At 31.7% G+C, this 21,723-nt stretch overlaps 3 protein-coding genes and 1 pseudogene across 4 annotated transcripts; 1 reads left to right on the top strand and 3 right to left on the bottom strand.

Moving 5' to 3' along the window:
* Positions 1 to 812: 812 nt before the first annotated feature.
* Positions 813 to 4,994, top strand: LOC11416983 (putative tRNA pseudouridine synthase). Of its 2 annotated transcripts, XR_003012359.2 has the most exons (8): positions 813 to 1,113; positions 1,197 to 1,232; positions 1,963 to 2,075; positions 2,188 to 2,336; positions 2,967 to 3,111; positions 3,273 to 3,650; positions 4,045 to 4,141; positions 4,438 to 4,574. XR_003012359.2 is itself a non-coding variant. In XM_003615921.4 (7 exons), exons 1-7 carry the CDS (start codon positions 900 to 902, stop codon positions 4,852 to 4,854), a joined length of 1,452 nt encoding a protein of 483 aa, XP_003615969.1. In that variant the 5' UTR covers positions 815 to 899; the 3' UTR covers positions 4,855 to 4,994. The 2 variants fall into 2 exon arrangements, 1 of the variants encoding a protein (XP_003615969.1); XM_003615921.4 differs by lacking the exon at positions 4,045 to 4,141 and having other exon boundaries at positions 815 to 1,113; positions 4,438 to 4,994.
* Positions 4,995 to 5,082: 88 nt separating this feature from the next.
* Positions 5,083 to 7,857, bottom strand: LOC11416982 (probable O-methyltransferase 3; annotated as a pseudogene).
* A 140-nt stretch (positions 7,858 to 7,997) lies between these two features.
* LOC11416716 (probable O-methyltransferase 3) lies at positions 7,998 to 10,347 on the bottom strand. The gene is made up of 2 exons (XM_003615919.4): positions 9,505 to 10,347; positions 7,998 to 8,533 (listed from the first exon to the last, which is right to left on the bottom strand). The coding sequence occupies exons 1-2, from the start codon at positions 10,276 to 10,278 to the stop codon at positions 8,228 to 8,230; spliced, it is 1,080 nt and encodes a 359-aa protein (XP_003615967.1). The 5' UTR covers positions 10,279 to 10,347; the 3' UTR covers positions 7,998 to 8,227.
* A 5,845-nt stretch (positions 10,348 to 16,192) lies between these two features.
* On the bottom strand, positions 16,193 to 18,785 carry LOC11416981 (probable O-methyltransferase 3). The gene is made up of 2 exons (XM_003615918.4): positions 17,939 to 18,785; positions 16,193 to 16,943 (listed from the first exon to the last, which is right to left on the bottom strand). The coding sequence occupies exons 1-2, from the start codon at positions 18,713 to 18,715 to the stop codon at positions 16,638 to 16,640; spliced, it is 1,083 nt and encodes a 360-aa protein (XP_003615966.1). The 5' UTR covers positions 18,716 to 18,785; the 3' UTR covers positions 16,193 to 16,637.
* Positions 18,786 to 21,723: the final 2,938 nt, after the last annotated feature.

Raw genomic sequence — 21,723 nt, 5'->3', positions numbered from 1 at the left:
CTTTAACTCTTATATTTGAAAACCTATAAATTTTATACACTTATTTAACACCATATTTTATTTGCATCTCTCTTTACCTATCACATCATTAACATATCACATCTATCATATCACTTTCTCTATTTCTTTCTTTCTCATTGTCATTAAGATGTTTGGACGTCTACCAGACATTTTCCTTTTATCTTTTCTCCCCATCTCATTATCACTTTGAGAACCACCATTTTCCAAATAACCAAGGCCAACCTCAATTAAAACCCATTCAACAAGAGAGCAACTTGTTAACCATGTTCAATTTCATGACCTTTATTTGCAAGATGAAACAAAAATTTCTGTTAAATATGTTTTTAATCATCTAAAACTTCATAAAATCTGGTTTTACGAAAAACAAATGTGTTTATACAAACTTAAAATTGATTTTGGTATATTCGAGGTTATCCCTAAAATGTAAGTTTGTCTCTAGAATTATTATAATAACTATAAAATTTAAATCCCCTAAAAAAAACTATAAATTGTAATTTTTCCATGAAATTGTTATTTTTTACCCCATGCACTAAACATGTAATAAGACTTTTTTTATGCATACAATCAAATAACACTATAACATCACTTATATAAAGTTATTTTCTAAATATCTTCACGAATATTATTTGATGTGAATTTTTTTTTTGTAGTGGACATGATTTGAAACGCAGATCACTAAACTTACGAGAACATATGACTCATTTGATTAAAGGCATTCCTAAACAAAAATAAATTATATTGTGAATGTATATAAATTAAACCTAATTTGTGATTTAAATTACTTTCACACTATTGTGCTTACTTCACGTCTTTTACTCTAATTTCCATCATCATCTTCTACAAGAGATAAACAAAACAGAGTACCCAATTTCCCAACAATGCTGTTCACTTCTCTGCAATCCCCATCCCCACTCTTCCAAACTCGAAACCCTAACCTCCTATTTCATATTCTTCCTCCAAAAACACTCTTCAAATGCTTCTGTTCTTCTTCCACCACCGACTCACTTCCTTCTCTCCCCCCTGAGAAATGGGTACCTTATCTCAAGAAAAAGGTTGTTATGAGAGTTGGATACATTGGAACCGATTTTAGAGGTCTTTTTTTCTTTCCTTTCTTTGTTTTTTTTTTTTTTTTGTTGAAATTTTACGCTAATTTGTGTTTGTGAATTTGTTGATAGGTCTTCAAATTCAACGGAATGACCACAAGTTATCCAGTAAGACCATTTTTCTTTACTACGAATCAATTTTTATCATTTGACAGTGTAAAACGTTTTTACACGGGCATCCAATCAAATCATGCCAAATAGATATTTTAGGGACTAACTTTAAAAAGTGGCATTATAAAGTGATTTTATTGTATGCATGTGTAAACAAGTTTTACACCAAATTCTTGTTTTAATTTTCATGTTCTATGTTTTTAAATTTAAATTGTTAAAAAAATTGAATTGTTAAAGGGAAAATTTGTATAGATTATCTTTGAGAATGCATTGTTTGCGTAAAACTTTGTACATTGTCAACCAATCATAAACCACCGTTTGTATGACTTTTAAGCTAGATATGACGAAAGTCAAACTTTTTTTTAGCTATTAAGGGTTGTGATTGACTGAGAGTGTTATGAAGCTTTACATTGTAAATTCTTATCTATTTGATAATGGTAAAAAAATCACCAGTTTGAGTTTTAGTTGGTAAATGAGTTTCAATTTTTCAAAGGATTAAAATGGGTATGAGAATATGTACTTTTTGGGCAAATTGAACCGACTGATGTTTGGAATTTGGATTCACCTAATTGAAATTTTAATGTGTTTGTTATTTCAGTTTATTCGGTTTTTTTTTCTTTGTATGAACAAAGTTTAATTTAAACATTTACCACTCACCAGAAATTAAATTAGCTTACCTTGTTTGAATGGAATGTTGCTAAAGCATTTGAGTTTTGACATGATGTAGCTATTGAGAAAGAACTTGAAACTGCTATTTTCAAGGTCGGTGGCATCCGTGACAGTAATTATGGTGATCTGGATAAGATTAATTGGGGCCGAAGTAGCAGAACTGATAAAGGAGTAAGTGGTCGGCCTTCTTGTTATCCCTTAAGTTATGTATTTCATAAGTTTGTTGTTATTCTGTTTCTTAGAGTCATAATTTCTTTCTGCTTTTATGATGTTCTTGCACTAGGTCCATTCTCTGTCAACAATGATATCTTTTAAGATGGAAATCCCTGAGAATGCATGGAAAGGAGATGATTATGGCATTGAAATGGCAAACCACATTAATTCTTATCTTCCTAATAGTATCAGAGTTTTTAGTGTATTGCCTTCAACAAAGTAAGACTATTAGTCATTTGTTGATTGTTTAAAATGTTGGGTGTTTGGTTTTTGATTTTGTTTGATAACAATTTAGTTTCTCAGATCGTAGTTATCTTGCGGCAGTACATGCATGTGCTTTTATAAATTAAACCAGTGATTTTTTCTTCATATCATTATTTGTATTTGGTATATACTTGTTATTACATACTTTTTGATACTGAGCATTACCGCAACATTTGTAACTAGTAGGAAGATTAAAATGTAGGCAAATCAATTTTTTTTTTTAATTGGGGGAAGGTATAAATTTTTATTAATTCAAGTGGCACTAATGGCCATTTTACAACGTCTCCTAGGGAATTCGAACTCAGTACCTCGAGGTTACAAGGCTAAGAGCTCTTATCACTGAGCTGGCCAAATCAATCAACTAAGAATATTTTGATAGAAACTAAAGCCTTTTTCCCTATGTGAGGATAGACAGATCTGTGGAACTACATACGCAAAGGCATGCATAAAAAACACCCTTTTTTATTTGGAGTATTGATCATGTGATTTTTCAAGTAATTAAAAAATTAACGTGTTCTTTTATTTTTTTAAGTAACGATGATTTCTCACTCGTATATCTAACTTGATAGTTTTGGCTTATTTTAGAAGATTCGATCCTAGGAAAGAGTGCAGTATGCGGAAATACTCTTACCTCCTCCCTGCTGATATAATAGGAGTCCAGAGTCATTTTAGTGAGGATGAAACAGACTTTCACATTTCTGAGTTCAACAGTATACTTGGTGCTTTTGAGGTATACTTTTTCATTTGTATTTTCTTTCGTTCATGTTGCAGATTTATCTGTTTTGTAATATACTGAATAAATTAAATTTAGTTAAAGTTATGATAAACCTTAATTAAGATATCGATCTCTTCTTACATTGGAACATTTTGTGGCTTTTTTTGTTGTTGTAGGGAGATCATCCTTTCCATAATTATACTGTTCGGTCTGTATACAGGAAAAAACACCATGCAAGGAAATCACCAGGAAATGGCGGCATGTCAAACATGACAGGATCATCTAGTTTGGTATCAGCTTGTGATTCAGAGAATGAGGAAAGTGATACTGATGATTCTATGAGTGGTAATGGGGAACAGAGCCACAAGTCTCAAGAGTGTAGTGAATCCAATAGTTTGAAAGCAAGATGGTTGCACGAACCGGATGCGGCAGATAGATTAAATGCTTCTCATTTCAGAAAGATTTTACGTTGTTCTTGTGGAAAGTTGGAGACACTACTTGGATATAATTATATCGAGATCGATGTATGGGGGGATTCCTTCATGTTACATCAAGTAAGTCATAATTATATCGAGAGTTTAATTTTAATAGCCCTTTTTTTAATTCCTAAGAGTTTGATTTTAATATCCTGTTAATGTTACACTTCTGTGCATAACCATCTACTAATGTTTTGTCACATAATTAAACTGTTAATTTAACACTTCTGTGCATAACCATCTACTAATGTTTTGTCACATAATTAATAAAATGTTTGACTATAATAACAACTATACATAGGACTGACTAAGACGTCAAATTCTTATAATGATGCGGAACATGATTGAATGATAATGTAGAAAATTCTAAATTAGCAGGGAGGGATGAAACTAAGCCCGACTTTTAACTTCTTTCTTGATTATCATTTTTTAAAACTTGTTTTATGATATTGTATATTGATTTTATGAACAGAGTATTTGTGGGAAAATTTCAATATAGGCATCTTATATTCTCAGTGTTATTTGATTTAGAGAAACACACACAGACACAAGATTCTTTGACTTGAAAGGTATCAATTACTCCCTCTACCTTACATTATTTCTTTAATGCCAAAAGAAATGTCAACAATATACTATATAGATATGTGGTTACGCTAAACTAATTAAAATATTGTAACTTACATTATATTAGTATTGATGGGACAACTCTCCGTGTATTAGATCCCAAAAGCATTCATTTGCTCATTATATAAACTTTAGTAAATTAGTGTTTTTTGTTGTGCTTCTATGTACAATTGAGATGATTGAACATTATTAATTCCTTAGTTCTACCAGTTGAATGAACATTTACTGAATGACTCATCAGATACGCAAGATGGTCGGTACTGCTGTGGCTGTAAAGCGCAACTCAATTCCAAAGGACATCTTTTTATTGTCACTCATTAAGTTTTCCCGAATCGTCCTCCCAATTGCCCCTCCAGAAGTTTTGATTTTGAGAGGAAATGCTTTCAGGATGTGGTCAAGTGGTGGAAGCTACACAAGGCCTGAAATGGTGTCCATGGTTGAATCAGAACAAATTCTTAAATCTGTCGATGAGTTCTACACATCTGTTATGTTGCCTGAATTGTCAAAGTTTCTAGACTCGTCAAAGTCTCCTTGGGCGGACTGGGTTGAGAAACTGGATAAGTATTCAAGCATTCCAAATGATCAACTGGAGGAAGTTAGAGAGGCTTGGAGGACATGGAAGGAAAATTTCCGGGCAAAACCAGCATCAGAGGCATAGTACATGTATTCTGTTGTGAAGGTACTGATCATGTTCAACTGATTTTTCGAATTATTTTTGAATTACTTTCTTGTACATGATTTTTCTAACAATCACACATAATGAAGGGTTCACATGAGTTTTATTATTATTTTTAGAAAGATGTCTCTAGCTATAACAAATCGAAAAAAAAGTCTTTGGAATGGGGATATCGAAATATTTTTTGGAAACTTCTGCAACTGCAACTCAGGGGAGCCCCATCTGAGTGCATTCTTCTCAATATCAAAGACCGCGGCACAACCATAATAGTTACTTGTGTGACCGTTATTTAAAGCCTTGATTATTGTTACAAATAAAAGTCCCTAATGAGACAAATAAATTAAATTACAACCACATATATGAATGATCACAGTGTTGATCCATTCTTATTCACTTCTCAACCGAGGATGATGACAATTGGCTAGATTTCATCATGGATAAATCTCAATGACAGACCTTAAACCCAATACTGGAGTTATCTTGTAGTCATTGAACCCTGCAGAGGAAATCAACTTAACCCATTCTTTCTTGGTTCTCTCTTTTCCGGTGGCCAACACCATCATGAGCATATCAAAGAAGAGTTGTGTTTTAGCCGATTCACTGTTTCCCTTCTCTTTCTCCACCACCATGTCTATGATAATCACCTTTCCTTCTTTACCTTTCTTCGCTATTGCATCCTTACAATTCCTTAATATCTTTACGCATTCCTCATCATTCCAATCATGCAATATCCACTGCATCATTCAAAGTAAAAAGGATCAGAATTATTAAAAGGAAATTAACAGTCTTATAGTATGAATACGTTTTTGCACATATATCGATCAACACATATGCTTATTAGTTGAAGCATATTTTTGTACTAAATACATAAATGTGTCGAGTTGTTTTCTTGGTTTCCAGGAGAAAATAATTGGACTCATAATGCTTGCTCTTAATGTCGATTGACTATAGTCTATCAATGGTCTTAATTTTGTGACTTTTCTTATGCACCACAGCAAATTATAAATTCCCATCTATCTAATACTCAAATAGTTTTTCTGTATGTAAACGTTAGTTGTAAATATGTTTCATGAGTAGCAACAATTTGAATTCCAAACCACTTTTTCAATCTGTTTTAGGTGTTTAACTCAATCACTGGAACTAATACTCATATAATTTAATTGGTAAAGATGCACATGTTTGATACTAGTTTCTAACACCTAACTCAGCCACTAAGAAAACCTAATGTTGTCTATACATTATATAGTTCGACATAATCGTTTTGGATATTGGAACATTGTGGCGTGGTCCTCAATCCGAACATGTGGAAGCTTCATTCAATTTCAAACATTTTGGGATATTTGCCAACTACCTTTTTTATGTACATTTATTTACTCTTAATTGAAAAGACTAAATACAATTTTTCTCTCTAAAGTTAGAAGTATATCTAAAATCTCCGAACTCTAATAGAAATACCTGTTACATTTGACATTTATAATCAATCAAATTTTTAGTTCTCTCAATAATACTTCTCTTCCTCATGCTAATCTATGTTGAAATTAAGTGAGATTATTATAAGATAATACTAAGGTGTTGATTTTATTTTTTTTTGCTAATAAATGCACATAAATCAAACAATGGAATAATTCAAAATGAATTAACCCAACATCATAGAACACTTTACCTTCAACAAAATAGCATCAGCTGGAGGAATTCTCTTAAACATATCTCCACCAACATAGTTTAAGTTATCACCTCCTTGCAAGCCATCAACAACATGTGGAAGATCAAACACAGTGCACTCTAATTGTGGGAATGATTTGGCAAGAGCCTTTGCCATGGTCCCTGTGCCTCCTCCAACATCAACCAATGATTCCAATCCATTGAACACTCCACCACACTTCTCAATCACCACACTTCTCATTGAATAAGTTGTTAAATTTAGGCTCACGCGCCGCATAATCCCACATCGACATCCCATGTGTAGTTCCAAATGTTGAAGGATCATCAGTTTTTAACCAACCGGACATTTCATGCCACGGGTTTGCCAAAATTGGATGTAGTACGGCTTGCAAAAATGGTGTCACACTCATGGGGTGATCCTTAAGCAACAGTATAGATTCATCGGTTAGAATATAATCGATTTCTAGCTCATTCTCAGTAACATCGTGTTCATAGAAGAAGCCAGATTGAGTCATGATTTGCATTAAGCGATAGATGCAGGATTTTTTTGAAGGGTGGATTGGTAGTGAAGAAATGAGTTTTGAAAGTGGCATGGGTTTGCCATAGTTGTGTATAATATCAGGTATTCCTAAGTCAACTACACACTTAAGTGACATGGAATTTATGAAGTTGCAAATATGATTCCATATGTGGCTTTGAGCTTTAAGCAAAGTGGAAGAATTGTGAGATTCCATTCTATATACGTTAGCAAAGATTTAAATTATGGAACCTCTCTTCATTTTGGCCTCTATTTATAAGCCTAGTTGGTTATTAGTAATAATCAACACTTCTGGAACGCAACTATGTTAAGGGGAAAACTTAATTACCTACCATTTCTGTGTATATATTCAATATTCAAATGAATATATACACGAATTTTCAACACGACCAAATTTTCAACACGACAAGATTTTTCGTGCTACACACGAATGCACTATTTCTACTTGGTTTGCCATATCAAACACGTTTCTCTTTATTTATGTGTTGTATTTTCAGCTTCATATCCTCCGTTTCAATTTTCAATTGACCTGCTATAACATCTTTCTTGCTCGTAATGCTACTAATGCACAATCCTCTTTAATTGATTATTTAGATGGTTTGATGATATTTTTAATTGTTCCAGTAACACTGCTCTGCTTCCTTGCCACTATCTCTCACCCTCTCACCTTTTTTGAGTTTCATTGCTCTGATCTATCTCCCTCTCTTTCTTAGATGAAACGATTTTATATGGATTTACACTATGGTATTTCAATCTTTATAATGACAACAATGTCGGTGGGAGGCAATGACAATTTCCGTGTAAAGCGTGTAAAGGATGACACCAAATAGAGTTGATGTGCGGTTGGCGGTGGACTAGTTATGAGATTTGGAACATTTTTCATTTGGTTTTTTCCTTAACATATTAAAATAATTAAACAAATCTGTAAATAGGAAGTTTGTAAGTGTTCATGTGCTTTGCACGACAAAAGTGTCGTGCTATATAGCACTCCTCAATGACAAAATACTTACAAATTACGGAAAAATGCAAAAAAAAAAAAAAAAGTTAAAATTAAAATCACTTATTCAAATAAAATGGAAGAAAAACCAATGTAGATGGCCAAAGAAGGAAGAGAGGCCTAAAGAATGTTGTTGATAAATGGATAGATATTATATTTTATGGATAGATCTCAATCATGGACCTTAAGCCTAGAATTGGTGTTATCTTGTAGTCATTAAAACCAGCCAAAGAAATCAATTTCATCCATTCCTTCTCATTTCTCTCTTTTCCTGTTAATAGGGCCATCATCAACATATCAAAGAAGAGTTGTGTTTCAACTGATTCATTATTGTCTCCCTTCTCACAATCTAACACCATGTCTATGATAACTACCTTTCCTTCTTTACCTTTCTTTGATATTGCATCCTTACAATTCTTTAAAATCTTCAAACATTGCTCGTCGTTCCAATCATGCAATATCCACTGCAATTTCATTAAGACTTTGTTTGAGTTATGAAAGAAAGATAAACAAAAGAGAATAACCTAATGTGAAAAGAAGATAAAGTATAAGGAGAATATGATGGGACGATTATTAAAATGTAGGAGAAGTGGACTAGGGTAGGAGTAGAATGGACTTGTCCTCGAATGAGTGGTAAAGTGGCATGGGTTAAGACATAAAAAATGTAGGAGTTCTACAATTTGTTCTTTGTTACTATTCCTTTTGTCTCATAATGAATGACATTTTTATAATTTTATGCAATTGGGAAGTTTGTACAAGTGAAAGAGAGAGATTTTTTTTTTTTTTTTTACTAAAGTATTCTCATCAAGTATTGGTCTATTCACCGTGGAAGATAATGAATTGAAAGTGCTGCAATGAAAATTAGATGGTATAATTGAAAAAAGTTCAGACTAATTAAATTGCACTTTTGACCCCTTAAATTTCACAAACCGGCAATTTTAGCCCCTAAACTTTTAAAATAGCACTTTTAGTCCCACCAAGTTTAACCACATTTGAAAAGGTGATGCCCCCCTTGATTTTGACCAGGTCAACGTCGGCGTTGGGGTCAAATTAAAATCGCCGGTTTATGTAAGTTGAGGGATCAAAAGTGCAATTTAACCAAATAATAAAATACATATGTAGCATCCAAATCGTCAAATTTGTTGTCCACGTATGTGTTGGTTTGGTCAAAATCAACGGGGCATCATTTTGCAAAAGTTGCTAAGCCGGGAGCCAAAAGTGCTATTTTGAAAATTTGGGGCTAAAATCGACGGTTATTGAAAGTTGGAAGGTCAAAAGTGCAATTTAGCCAAAAGATAATTAATGATGCATTGATATTGTAAATTGACATATAATAAAACAATTTATTTTTTTTATAAAATTACGTAGAGGGTACCAAAAATACCAAATTAAAACATTATCTATGGAGTTTCTCTTAATATTTCAACATTTTTACCTTCAACAAAATTGCATCTGCTGGTGGAATTTCCTTAAACATGTCTCCACCAACATATCTTAGCTTTTCACTTCCTTGCAAGCCATCAACAACATGTGGAAGATCAAACACAATGCACTCCATTTGTGGGAATGATTTGACAAGAGTCTTTGCCATGGTCCCCGTACCTCCTCCAACATCAACCAATGACTCAACTTCATTGAACACTCCCTTGCATTTCTCAACCAACAAATCAGAAACTAATCGAGTATCATTTGCCATTGACTCGTTAAATAAGTTGTTAATTTCGGAGTCACGTGCAGCATACTCCCATGTTGACATCCCATGTGTCGTCTCGAATGTGTTAGTATCGTCATTTTTTAACCAAGTAGAGAATTGATACCATGGATTCATCATAACTGGATTGACCATTGCGTGCACGTATGGTGCCACACTCATTGGATTGTCCTTGAGTAATAGTTTAGATGCATCAGTTAACATATACTCAATTTCTAGCTCATTCCCTATAACGTTTTTTTGAGAGAAGAAGCCGGAGTGAGTCATGATTCGCATCAAGCGATGAATGCCGTGGTTTTTTGAAGGGTGGATTGATAGTGAAGAAATGAGTTTTGAGAGTGGTATGGGTTTGCCATAGTTGTGTATGATATCTGGTATGCCTAAGTCAACTACACATTTAAGTGACATGGAATTTATGAAGTTAAACATGTGATTCCATACATGGCTTTGAGCTTTGAGCAAATTGGAAGCAACCTGCTCTATATTTTGGGATTCCATACTTACTTGCTACTTGAATTCTATTAGAAAGTTTTGAAGTATATATGGATTGGAGGAGCCTAACATTTTTAGGTCTATATATATGGTTAACTGGCATGTGATTTAGCAATTTTTTATAAATCAGTCACAAATTCATTTGCTGACAAATTTAGGACAGTTTTTCAATTCAGTCAAAAACTTACTCCCTTGTATACCGAATTTTAATACATTTTTTTTTAGATCAAATGCATCTAAAGATCCTTTAAGTTTTTAGTTTTTCCCAAAGTGGTCCTTTAAGTTTCAAAAGTCTCAAACAAGTCCTTTTAGTTTTTGAATCGTTTCAAACAAGTCATAATGTAGATAACATAGTTGGTAATTGCTTCCTTGAACTCATCTTTGGTACCAAATCTGGCTCCTAACATCCACTTAAAATTAGTCATCTTTTTAGGCATGACAAATGGTGGATAATGCTCTTTGTTGCTATCATCTGAATCATCACCATCATTCTCTAAAAGAACTTGTTTGAAACGATTCAAAAACTAAAATGACTTGTTTGAGACTTTTGAAACTTAAAGGACTTGTTTGGGACTTTTGAAACTTAAAGGACCACTTTGGAAAAAACGAAAAACTTAAAGGACCTTTAGATGTATTTGACCTTTTTTAATTATAAATCCAATTTTTTTTTTTTTTTTTTTTTTTTTGTTCAAGTGGCCTATTGATTCACTTTTTCAAGGTGAATAAATGGAGTTCCGAGGTTCGAATCTCAACCCCTACATATAACAATATATGTTCCTGACCAACTGAGCTATACTCACGGGACTATAAATTCAAATTTTTTAATTCATATAACCGGTGACTATAGACTTTGTATATACCCACATTAATCCTATTATTTGTTTGACTAAAAATGAGCACTATGCTAATAAATGGTTGTTGGAATTTTATAACACTATGATCTGGCGATATCATCATGGTTAGCTGTCTATTATTGCTAAGACTTGCTTAGTTTAATCCAAGCATGCAACTTGTTTGCACTTCTATTTTTTCTGGGAAACTTGTTTGCACTTCTTGAACAGTACTTTTTAATATATAAAAGACAAAATTACGTTTGTTGTACGTTAAATTTATTCTATTTCCATTATTGGTTCTTTATTTTATTTTGTTCAATTTGATCCTTAAAATCTCAAAATGTATACTACATTGTAGTCTGGTTTTTAACCTCTACTATCGTTGTCTGATAAAAGAATTAGCAGTTATACAACGGATAATCTAGCTTTTAGAGGATGTGTTTATAGTGAATAGCTGATAAGTTAGTTAATAACGAACAAGCTAACTGATTTGTTTCGTATTGTTTGATAAAATTAAGAGTTGAACTAGCTAATAGATATGAAATGACAAAGAAAATATATGTTTTATTTTTTTTTTTTTTTTTTATAATTTAAGACAACATGAATTTTTATCTTTGATAACTTACAAGTTGACATAATCTTTAAGTTGGTAAGTCCTTTGTTGACATATATGTTAGCTGATGCACAAAAGAAATATAGGTCTTACTTATCAATTCCTTATCCAACTTCTCTTTGATGAAATATTAAACAATCTCAGTGTATTTTGTCCTTGTCATGTTGAATTTCTTTAAACATGACAACTTGTTTAGTTTAATCCAAACATGCAACTTGTTTGCACTTCTTGTAGTATATTTTATGAGAAACTCGTTTCCACTTCTTGAACAGTACTATTAATATACTAAAAGACAAAATTATGTTTGTTGTACTTTGAATTTAACCTATTTCCATGTTTGGTTCTTTATTTATGTTTTTCAACTTGAACTTTCAAATCTAAAAATGTCACGTCGTAATATTCTTTTCTTTTTTAAATTGTATCTGATTATGTTTGGTAAAATATAACGGATAGCCAATAAGTTTACATATAGCGAATTGTCTTGGATGGTTGATAAGCTAGTAAAATTATGTACATAATGCTTTTTAAAAAGATCATCCAAGGGACAAAGAAGTTTTCAAAACTCAACCCCTTAAGTTTTGAATTTCTGCCTTTCAATTTTTTTTTTTTTTTTTTGAATTCCCAAACAAATAATTAGTTTGCATGTTTCATAGATCTCTTTGTGATTTAAGTTGGCCCCTCAAACCAAAGTATGATAGGATAACAACCGCTTAGTTTGCTCCTTGAAGAAAAGACATAACGAATATTTGAAGCAAAAATAAAAGGGAAAGAGAAAAATACAAATAGTGATATTTGTACAACCATTTGTAACATCTTTGATTACAACTTTCATTTGTGGAAGAGAGATGATAAGAATTTAATATGAGTATGAGAGAGAAAGTTGTCAAAAAGTTGTTATAAAATGGTTGTACAAATATCATTTCTCAAATACAAAATTAGGGTTTTGATCCTCCACAACCAATACCTCTATTGTTATTCCTCCTACAAATGTTTTAGCTTTTGATCAGTCCAACTGTTAAAATTTTACAAGGAAAAAAAATAATTAAATTGAACAAACCCATTTATGATGGTTTTAGTAGTTGTCCTCGTGAGCATTGCTCAGTTGGTATGAACAATGCATAATATATGCAAGGTCTGGGGTTCGAACCTCGGACACCACCAAAAAAGTAGTTATATTGATTCTTGAAAACTAAATGTGGAGAAACTTCCATATGCAAAACCAAAAACTTGAAGGAAATAAAAAACCAAGATCCAAACCCAAAAAATCTGCCATCAGTGTCGGCCACTGAAGTTGTCGTGGGGAAGCCACCGTGAGATGCGTCTGAACCCTCTTAAACTTTAAACTATTTTTATCAAGAATCTCAGCTACATGATTTATCACATTTTCTCTATTTAGATTTGTAGTGTGTATGTTTGGATCTCCTCATTTCTTACAATATTAAATGTTTCAAGGAGAAAAGAGATACAAGAGATTTTTTTTGACTTGGTGGAGAATAAAGATGTCACGATATCTGAAATGTTTTCTTTAGATTGGAGTTTAGATGGGGAAGGTTGGAAGTGGTAGCGTCAATTGTTTGCCTAGGTGGGGGGATGTGGCACTCTTTTATCTGACATTGTTTTGTAGGATGGTGTTGTAGATTATTATAAGTGGCAGTTATCACCAAACTATACTACTCAAGGTGTTTATCAGTTCTTGACGGCGACGGATGATAATCATTTTAACGACCATCACAACATCATTTGGAATAAAACAGTCTCCTCGAAAGTTTCTATTTTTGCTTGGAGACTTTTTAAGAATCGAATTCCAACAAAGGATAACCTAGTAAGGCATGACATAATTCAACCAATATCTTGAATGTTTTTATTACCGGGTGCGGGCACGAGGAAACTATAGACCATTTGATTTTGGGTTGTCATATTTTTGGAAGCTTATGGAGCCTAGTTAGACAATGGATTTGTATAACCAATGAATCCCATTCAGTTGTCTGATTAGGTTTTGCTTTTTAGCGGTTTGTGTGGATACTCCAAGAATATATGATCTTCAATACATATTGTTTGGGTCATTTGGCGAGAGAGAAATTCTACTTTTGATTTTCAGAGTTCTTCTCATGCACTTCTCGTGCTTAGGAGAGCTTCTTGTTGGTGTGTGTGTATGTGTATATACATATATATTTTGGGTTATTCAAAATAAAAATAAAACAAGAGAAATGATGTGAACACTCTCTTTTTAACATTCATCCTTTAATCGAGTGAAATTCATGTCACCACTTTATATTAAAAAGAGAGTGTCTATAATACAACTAGAAAAACAAACACTTGAGTATTTTTCAGCAAAAATTAACCTCATGAAAGGATAGCAAAGGACGTGGCACAATTTTTTTTGCCTAAACAATGCGAATCATGATTGTTGGAAGATATTATGATGAGTCATATGATACGCTCCATTTCATAAAATACACACATATGATTCAGACTTCTATTATTGCCTTGGCTTTTTGTTGATTGTTCTGAACTTCTGATGCTTGAAATCAATATTTCTATTTTTGGTTTATTCTAGATTTTAAACATCTTCACTTCATTTATAGGTGGTTAGGCTTTTCAGTGGCTTCCCCTTTACAGGTGTCGGGTCATTTTACTCAGTTTACCGGTAGTGGTGGTACCACAAAGGTGCACCGCTCTATTCTTCAGGTTATTTGGTTTGTTGTAGTTTGGGAAATATGGAAGGAAAGAAACAATAGGCTGTTTAATGTCAAAGATTGTTTGGTTATCCAGGTGGTCGACAAGATTAAGTCGCTTGCTTTTACGTGGTTAAAGGCGAAGTATATTTCTCTTCCCCTCAATTACCATGGGTGGTGGCTTAGTCCGTTTACCATATTGGGCATAGGCTAAGAGTTTCTTTTCTGTTTTTATGCTTTGTTCAGGCAACTATTGTAAATATTGTTCTTGACTCTGATGTCCTTTCCTGAGCACGTCTTGTGCTAAGAAAAACTCTTTTGAGGTGGTAATATAATTCATTTTAACTTCTTTAAAAAAAAGATTTCAAACATTTTTTTTTATTTGGTAGAAATTCCCAAGCAAGTAACGACTCACCTCTAGGTTGTAGATATAAAAACAAACCGTATCAAAATTTCTGCATCGATATATTTTGCAGTTGTGATCACATAGATTGTCTTTATGCTTTATATGTATATCCATCATCCGATCATTATTATAAGTAAAAATTTACATTTTAAATTCATTTAATTAATAATGTATATAATTTTTATTATAGACCACATACATAATTTAATATTTAATGAATAAATCTAAAATGTTGATTTTCGCTTATAAATCTAAAAGATTCCCCTCAACAATATACTCCCTCCGAGGTGGAATGTGTTTTGGATTAATAGTTCTTTCATTTATTTACTACTCGCTCCATTAATCAGTATTATTTATAAAAAAGAAAATGTTCTTATTAATTTTGGTTACTCAAGTGGTAGTAGAGAAGAATAATAAATAAAATAAAAGAAAATTCTATGGTGAAGTCATAAAAATGATTTTTTTGGTGAAGTTAACACTATAACATCAAAAATGTAACGAGTAACACCCTACCGTTTGTACAATGACATCAAAAGTCCAGTCCTCTAGTATCATCAATTCATCAGATTAACAAGACTACACTTAATCTAATTTTATCATACCTTGTTATAAGCGTAACATCTCACAAAATGTAACACTTAAGACCATCACATAATATCATCAACTCTGTTTGCATGTTAAAGATTCCAAAGATAAAATAGTACATATAAGTCCAAGATGTTGCAAGCATTACTAGATGAATTACTATTGATCATTAATCAGTAATCAACAATTTAAAAATGAATCAAACATTAAAATAAAAATTAACTTTTTCAAAAAAGTCAATTTCTTGACTGCACCGTAGAATCTCCCACCATCAATCTCACCCCAACCATAATGTCACCCAAACACTACCTCAAATTAAAGATTGCTTTAGAGTGAAGTCTTTGCCGAGTGAAGTGAGTAGTATGCTTTGCAAATTCGCTATCCCATAATACATTGTGAGTCCAATCAATACTTTATTATTGTTGGGGTGTTGCACCTATAATGCATTACAGAGTCCATTCAATACTTTATTATTGTTACATATTATTTCCTTTTACACAAAATATGGTATTCATTTATGGATTTTTCTAACATGTGCAAATTTGCACATGTTAAGGATACTAAAGTAGTAAGTTTATATTGGAACTTGTGTATTTTACATTAAATATATATTCTTTTTTATAACAAGTGTGATTTTCAATAAAAAGTTGCTTCTTTTAGTATCCTTAACATGTGCAAATTTGCACATGTTAGAAAAATCCTTCATTTATTTATTCAAATTGATTTATTACATTGAAAGCCATACAATTTTGATGTCGGTAAAATTGAAACAGATGAATCCGTGAATAAATGCATGACATTCAAGTTATTAGCATAAAATGGAAAATTGTCTACAAAAATGACAATTAAAATGATCAGAATACCAATGTCTCAGGATCTATGTCGTTGATGTCCAAGTAATTACTGTATGAATCTTCTAATGAGCAGAAGTTGATTTATGAATGTGAACATAATAGCCAACGCACCAAGACGATAAAATCAAACTACACAACACTAAGACAAGAAAATTAAACAATATTGGACTCAGATAACGAAATATCAAAACCGACTCAAACCACTCTCTAATCATCATGGTGAGCTAAAATTGACTTAAACTATAAATGTGAGTTGAAGTAGATGAAGAAGAGCATAGGTCAGAGAAAAGATGAAGCTTCTCTCACTAGAAAAATCTAATTTTTACATATTAATGCCCACCCATAATTAATGACACAAGTACCGATGATAATGACAAATGACCACCTAGATATGATATGTTATGGATAGATCTCAATTAGTGACCTTAAACCTAAAATTGGAGTAATCTTGTAGTCGCTAAAACCAGCAGAGGAAATCAACTTAATCCATTCTTTCTTGTTTCTCTCTTTTCCTGCAAGTACTACCATCATCAACATATCAAAGAAGAGTTGTGTTTCAACTGATTCATTAATGCTTTCCTTCTCACTTTCCAACACCATGTCTATCACAATCACTTTCCCTTGTTTACCTTTCTTTGATATTGCATCCTTGCAATTCTTTAATATTTTCACACATTCCTCGTCATTCCAATCATGCAATATCCACTGCAATTTTATTAGACTTCGATTGAGTTACTAAAGAAACATATAGATAAAAGAAAATAAGTAAAGTGAAATTAAGACAAAATAAGGAGAGTATTATATTATAGGGTTAAATATGTTTTTAGTCCTTATAAATATACAAACTTTTCGTTTTAATCTCTCTAAAATTTTCCTTCAACTTTTAGTCCCTATAAAATTTTCTATCACTAGGTCCCTATTTTTAAGTTACTTTTTGTGTTTTTAAATGAAATTGTGCAGAAATGTGTAGAATATTGTAAAAAAAATTCTAAAAAAAAACTAGAATTTTTTAACAAAACACAAATTAAATATGAATTTTTAACCTTTAAAAATATAAAAATTCATATTAAATTCATGTTTTGTTAAAAAATTCTAAATTTTTTTGGGAGAGGTTCTTATAATATTATGAATTTTTCTGGAAAATGTCATTAAAAAATATTAATTCTATATATGAGTTTACTTTAAAAGAGGGACCAAAAGTGAAGATGGAAAAATTTTAAGGGATTAAAAGTTGAAGAAAAATTTTAAAGGGACTAAAACGAAAAGTTGGTATATTTATAGGATTAAAAAAATAATTAATCGGCCCAGTTATTAGTATCACAAAATGGACAATAAAAACAAATTGTCCCCAAACTATATTAGCGTCATGTACTACCAATTACTCCATCTGTCCCTTATTATAGTATATATCAACCTCTCTATCAATTTTACATTGGTAACGTAGTTAATGTGTTTATTTTATGTATATATATTATTAAATTATATTAATAATTTTTTTTTGAAAAAGTTAAATTAGCTCATTCAAATTTAATAATATTACTTTTTTTTTGAAGAAGTTAAATTATTAGCTCAGCCAAATTAATTGGCACGGTGATAATCAAACCTGAAACCTTGAGAAGGAGCACATTTCAAGGTTTCGAGGCAACACCACCAAACCATTCCAAGTGATATATATTTAAATGAATGGTGTAACATTTTACCTTCAACAAAATGGCGTCTGTTGGAGGAATTTCTTTAAACATGTCTCCACCAACATAGTTTAGATTCTCACTACCTTGCAAGCCATCAACAACATGTGGTAGATCAAATACACTAAACTCCATTTGTGGGAATGATTTAGCAAGGGCCTTTGCCATGGTCCCTGTGCCACCTCCAACATCAACCAATGACTCCAACCCATTGAATACTCCCCTGCACTTCTCAATCAACAAATTGGTCACTAATCGAGTATCACTTGCCATGGACTCATTGAATAAGTTGCTAAATTTGGAGTCACACGCAACATATTCCCATAACAACATCCTGTGTGTCGTTTCAAATGTTGTAGGATCATCATTTTTTAACCAAGTAGAGAATTGATGCCACGGATTTGTCAAAACTGGATCGAGCATCGCGTGTACAAATGGTGTCACGCTCATCGGATTGTCCTTAAGTAATAATATCGATGCATCGGTTAACATATACTCGATTTCTAGCTCATTCTCGGTAACATTATATTGAGAGAAGAAACTAGAATGAGTCATTATTCGCATCAAGCGATGAATGAAGCATGTTTTTGAAGGGTGGATTGGTAGCAAAGAAATAAGTTTTGAGAGTGATATGGGTTTGCCATAATTGTGTATGATATCAGGTATGCCTAAATCAACCACACATTTAAGGGACATGGAATTTATGAAGTTGAAAATGTGATTCCATATGTGGCTTTGAGCTTTGAGCAAATTGGAAGTAACATTTTCTTCATTTTTTTGGGATTCCATACTTGCTAACTGAATTTTTTTGGGTTGCAACCTAACATTATTTAGGTCTATATATATGGCTAGTAGCCGGTATGGAATGTCCCATGATCATAATTATCATTGAATTGGATTACAGATAAGCAGCGACTATAGGCTTTGTATAGTGTGCCAAAATTATTAAATTATTTGACACATACAATCTTGTGTTATCAGGGTTGTTGGATGTTTGATTTGACACATACTTGTGTTATCATGCATTCTTCTATTTTATTTTTTTGAAAGGATCATGCATTCTTCTATTATTGCTTTGCCTTTCTGATTGATTGTTTTGATATATCTCAAGAATGATTGAAATTTTGTTTCACATGATCCTTGCCATATCTCTATCATATGTTCGAATAGCCTCTTCAAAATTTTCATTATCAAAATCTTTTAGACAGGCGTACAGTGGGAGTGGCTATACGAGAAGTACCACCTTACTCGGCCCAATAAGTTGGAGGAGTCGGCTGATTATGAGGAGGGCCAATATGTGATTGTAATTTTCTACCACATTTGCATTATTTTGGAATAGATTTTGATTTTGTGTATATTTAATTAAAATTGATTTTGAAAATGATTGAATGAATGAATTGATTTTTCTATGATTGAATGAAGGAATGTAGCAGGGGTCATGCTAACTTGTGCTTTTAGGGCACAAGTTAAGGAGCATAAGACATTGAATGCACAATTTTTAAGTAAAAACTTCACATTTGACTTCTATACATATTTAAACTTGATAGAATCGTTGTTATGTCTGTTTGTCTGAAACCATTGGCAGTTAACTTTTGTTGGGGTTAATACCGTAAATTTTAGGTGTGAAAGAGCAATTCTCAATGTGAGAATAGCAAAATCTAAATAAATATTACAGTTAATTGAATCTTTTTTTGTTTTTTTATTGAGGGATTACAATTAATTGAATCCTTAACCAAATAGGCTACCCAAGTCTGACATCAACTAGATCGCAAGGATGGCATTAGAAGGGGGACTAGTAGAAGTAATGGTCCCCCGAACTTTAAAAAAAAAAATACTAGTATGCAAATATTTTTGGTATATATATATATATATATATATATATATATATATTATGTGAATTTATATGAGATTGTATCTTAAATACCTATGTTTCTAGGTTTAATTGCATTAATACTTAACTAGAATTCTTAACGATGAAAGAGAAAGTGACGTTTTGTCTGAAATTTACAGAAGAACTTTAATTAATCCTTAACTAGAATCTCAATTTATGATTCCTCATTGCATTTTGGTTGCGCACTACCAACGATTCAATGGTTGCGATTTCATCCTGAATTCATCCTCACATGCTTGTAGTTTTGTTGTTTCACATTTTCTTTCGCTATTAAATATTCAAAATTTGCTTTATTCTCTTCATTCTCAAGCAAGCCTCAAGACACTCATCATTTTTATATCTTTGAAATTTCTTATAATTTTAAATATATCTTAAAATTTCTTAAATATGTTCTAAATATTGTGCATTTAAACATTTTTTTTCTTCACTAAATCTTACATTCAACTTTGGTCCCTCCTAAACTTAATTCATGACTCTGTCCCTGCTAAATCGTAAAATCGTACTGATCGGCTTAACTTAATTCTACCTCTGATGTGTGATTTAATTGAACCCTCACTTAAAAACTATCCAAATATACATATATTAATTACACTATAATTTTTTGTATGTATGTTAAAAGTGAAAATGATGTTTTATAAAAAAAAATTAAAAAAATGGAGAAATTCATCTCATGTTTACAACATGTGCGTGTATAATTTCTCTTTTAGGATATCATTTCTCATTTAGGATAGAAAGTAAAATAAATTCCCGTGAGCTTTGCTCGTAGGGATATTGCATATTATATGTAGGAGCTGGAGTTTGAACTCTGGACACTTCACTTCTCTACAATTTAATTGTGTGAGCTCTAGCTATTAGGCTACTTGACAAAAGAAAAAATTAAATTTTTTTGGTATTTTCAATATGCGGTATGATTATAAAATAAAAAATATACAAAAGAGGACAAAATAGAAAGTTCTGTGATGATAAAGCACAATAATGTTCTTCTTAGCTTTTGTTGGGTGGAAGACATATTATAGTGACGATGATCTAAGAGCAGCAATAATAAGAGTTGCTTCTAAATTGCATACTCTTTGAGAAATTATTGTTATGAAACTTTTACTAATACAATTACTAACCAATGTGTTGGTTGTATGTACTACAGTCAAGATAAATGTTAAAAGAACAATTTCTTTTTAATTAATACTTTATCCATCATTTACTCTTTCACATTAGTTTTAGTCAACAAAAGATTGATGTTAAAGTGTTATAAATAGAATGTTCATATCATTCATCATTGGCCAATACTTACAAAATATTTGGGCAAAATGAGATACTTTTTATTGGTTAATATTTTTACGGATTCCATCAAATTTATATAAGACCCATATCATTTGGTTTAGTGTGGCACATATATACCAATAAAAAATTGTGAGCTGAAAAATATATGTTAGAGTGTGTGTTGGTATTTGTTGACACTTCTCATTATAAAGATATTAACGTTGATTTTTGGTTTTGATAAAATCTATCAGAATAATCAACAAATGGATGCTTATTGGGGGGATCTTGACAAGTTAAAAAATAAAGTTAAATTGGTTTTCCAACCATAAACTTAAAAAAATTAATAAATTTTATTTTTCATCCCCATGAGACAAAAGTGGAATGTTTTTGTTCCTTAAAAAAAAAAATCTTACACAGCTTTTAATAATTTTCAAAACTGTTAAATTATCCTTAGAGTTTCAATTTTTTTTTACGCATGTTTAGAATATTATAAAAAGTTTATTTACAAACTCTTTAATTTTTTAACATGGAATGAGTTAAATATGAATATTTGAAATTTCAAATGTACAAGATAAGAGTAATGAAAACTTTGATCTAAATATCAAATTTTGAGCTCCTTCTATTCAGATAAACTTTTTATAATGTTTTA

The sequence above is a fragment of the Medicago truncatula genome, chromosome 5 (genome assembly GCF_003473485.1).
Source record: "Medicago truncatula cultivar Jemalong A17 chromosome 5, MtrunA17r5.0-ANR, whole genome shotgun sequence".
NCBI lineage: Eukaryota > Viridiplantae > Streptophyta > Magnoliopsida > Fabales > Fabaceae > Medicago > Medicago truncatula.
Note: the sequence above shows the minus strand (reverse complement) of the source record. Positions and strands in the feature narration are given on the sequence as shown.

Excerpts from the sequence above, each read along its gene's own strand:
- LOC11416983 (XM_003615921.4), top strand. The coding sequence starts at position 900 with ATGCTGTTCACTTCTCTGCAATCCCCATCCCCACTCTTCCAAACTCGA. Across the intron at positions 2,076-2,187 it reads GTAGCAGAACTGATAAAGGA|GTCCATTCTCTGTCAACAAT; the intron begins GTAAGTGGTCGG and ends TTCTTGCACTAG. Across the intron at positions 3,112-3,272 it reads GTATACTTGGTGCTTTTGAG|GGAGATCATCCTTTCCATAA; the intron begins GTATACTTTTTC and ends TTGTTGTTGTAG.
- LOC11416716 (XM_003615919.4), bottom strand. The coding sequence starts at position 10,278 with ATGGAATCCCAAAATATAGAGCAGGTTGCTTCCAATTTGCTCAAAGCT. Across the intron at positions 8,534-9,504 it reads CAGATGCAATTTTGTTGAAG|TGGATATTGCATGATTGGAA; the intron begins GTAAAAATGTTG and ends ATGAAATTGCAG.
- LOC11416981 (XM_003615918.4), bottom strand. The coding sequence starts at position 18,715 with ATGGAATCCCAAAAAAATGAAGAAAATGTTACTTCCAATTTGCTCAAA. Across the intron at positions 16,944-17,938 it reads CAGACGCCATTTTGTTGAAG|TGGATATTGCATGATTGGAA; the intron begins GTAAAATGTTAC and ends ATAAAATTGCAG.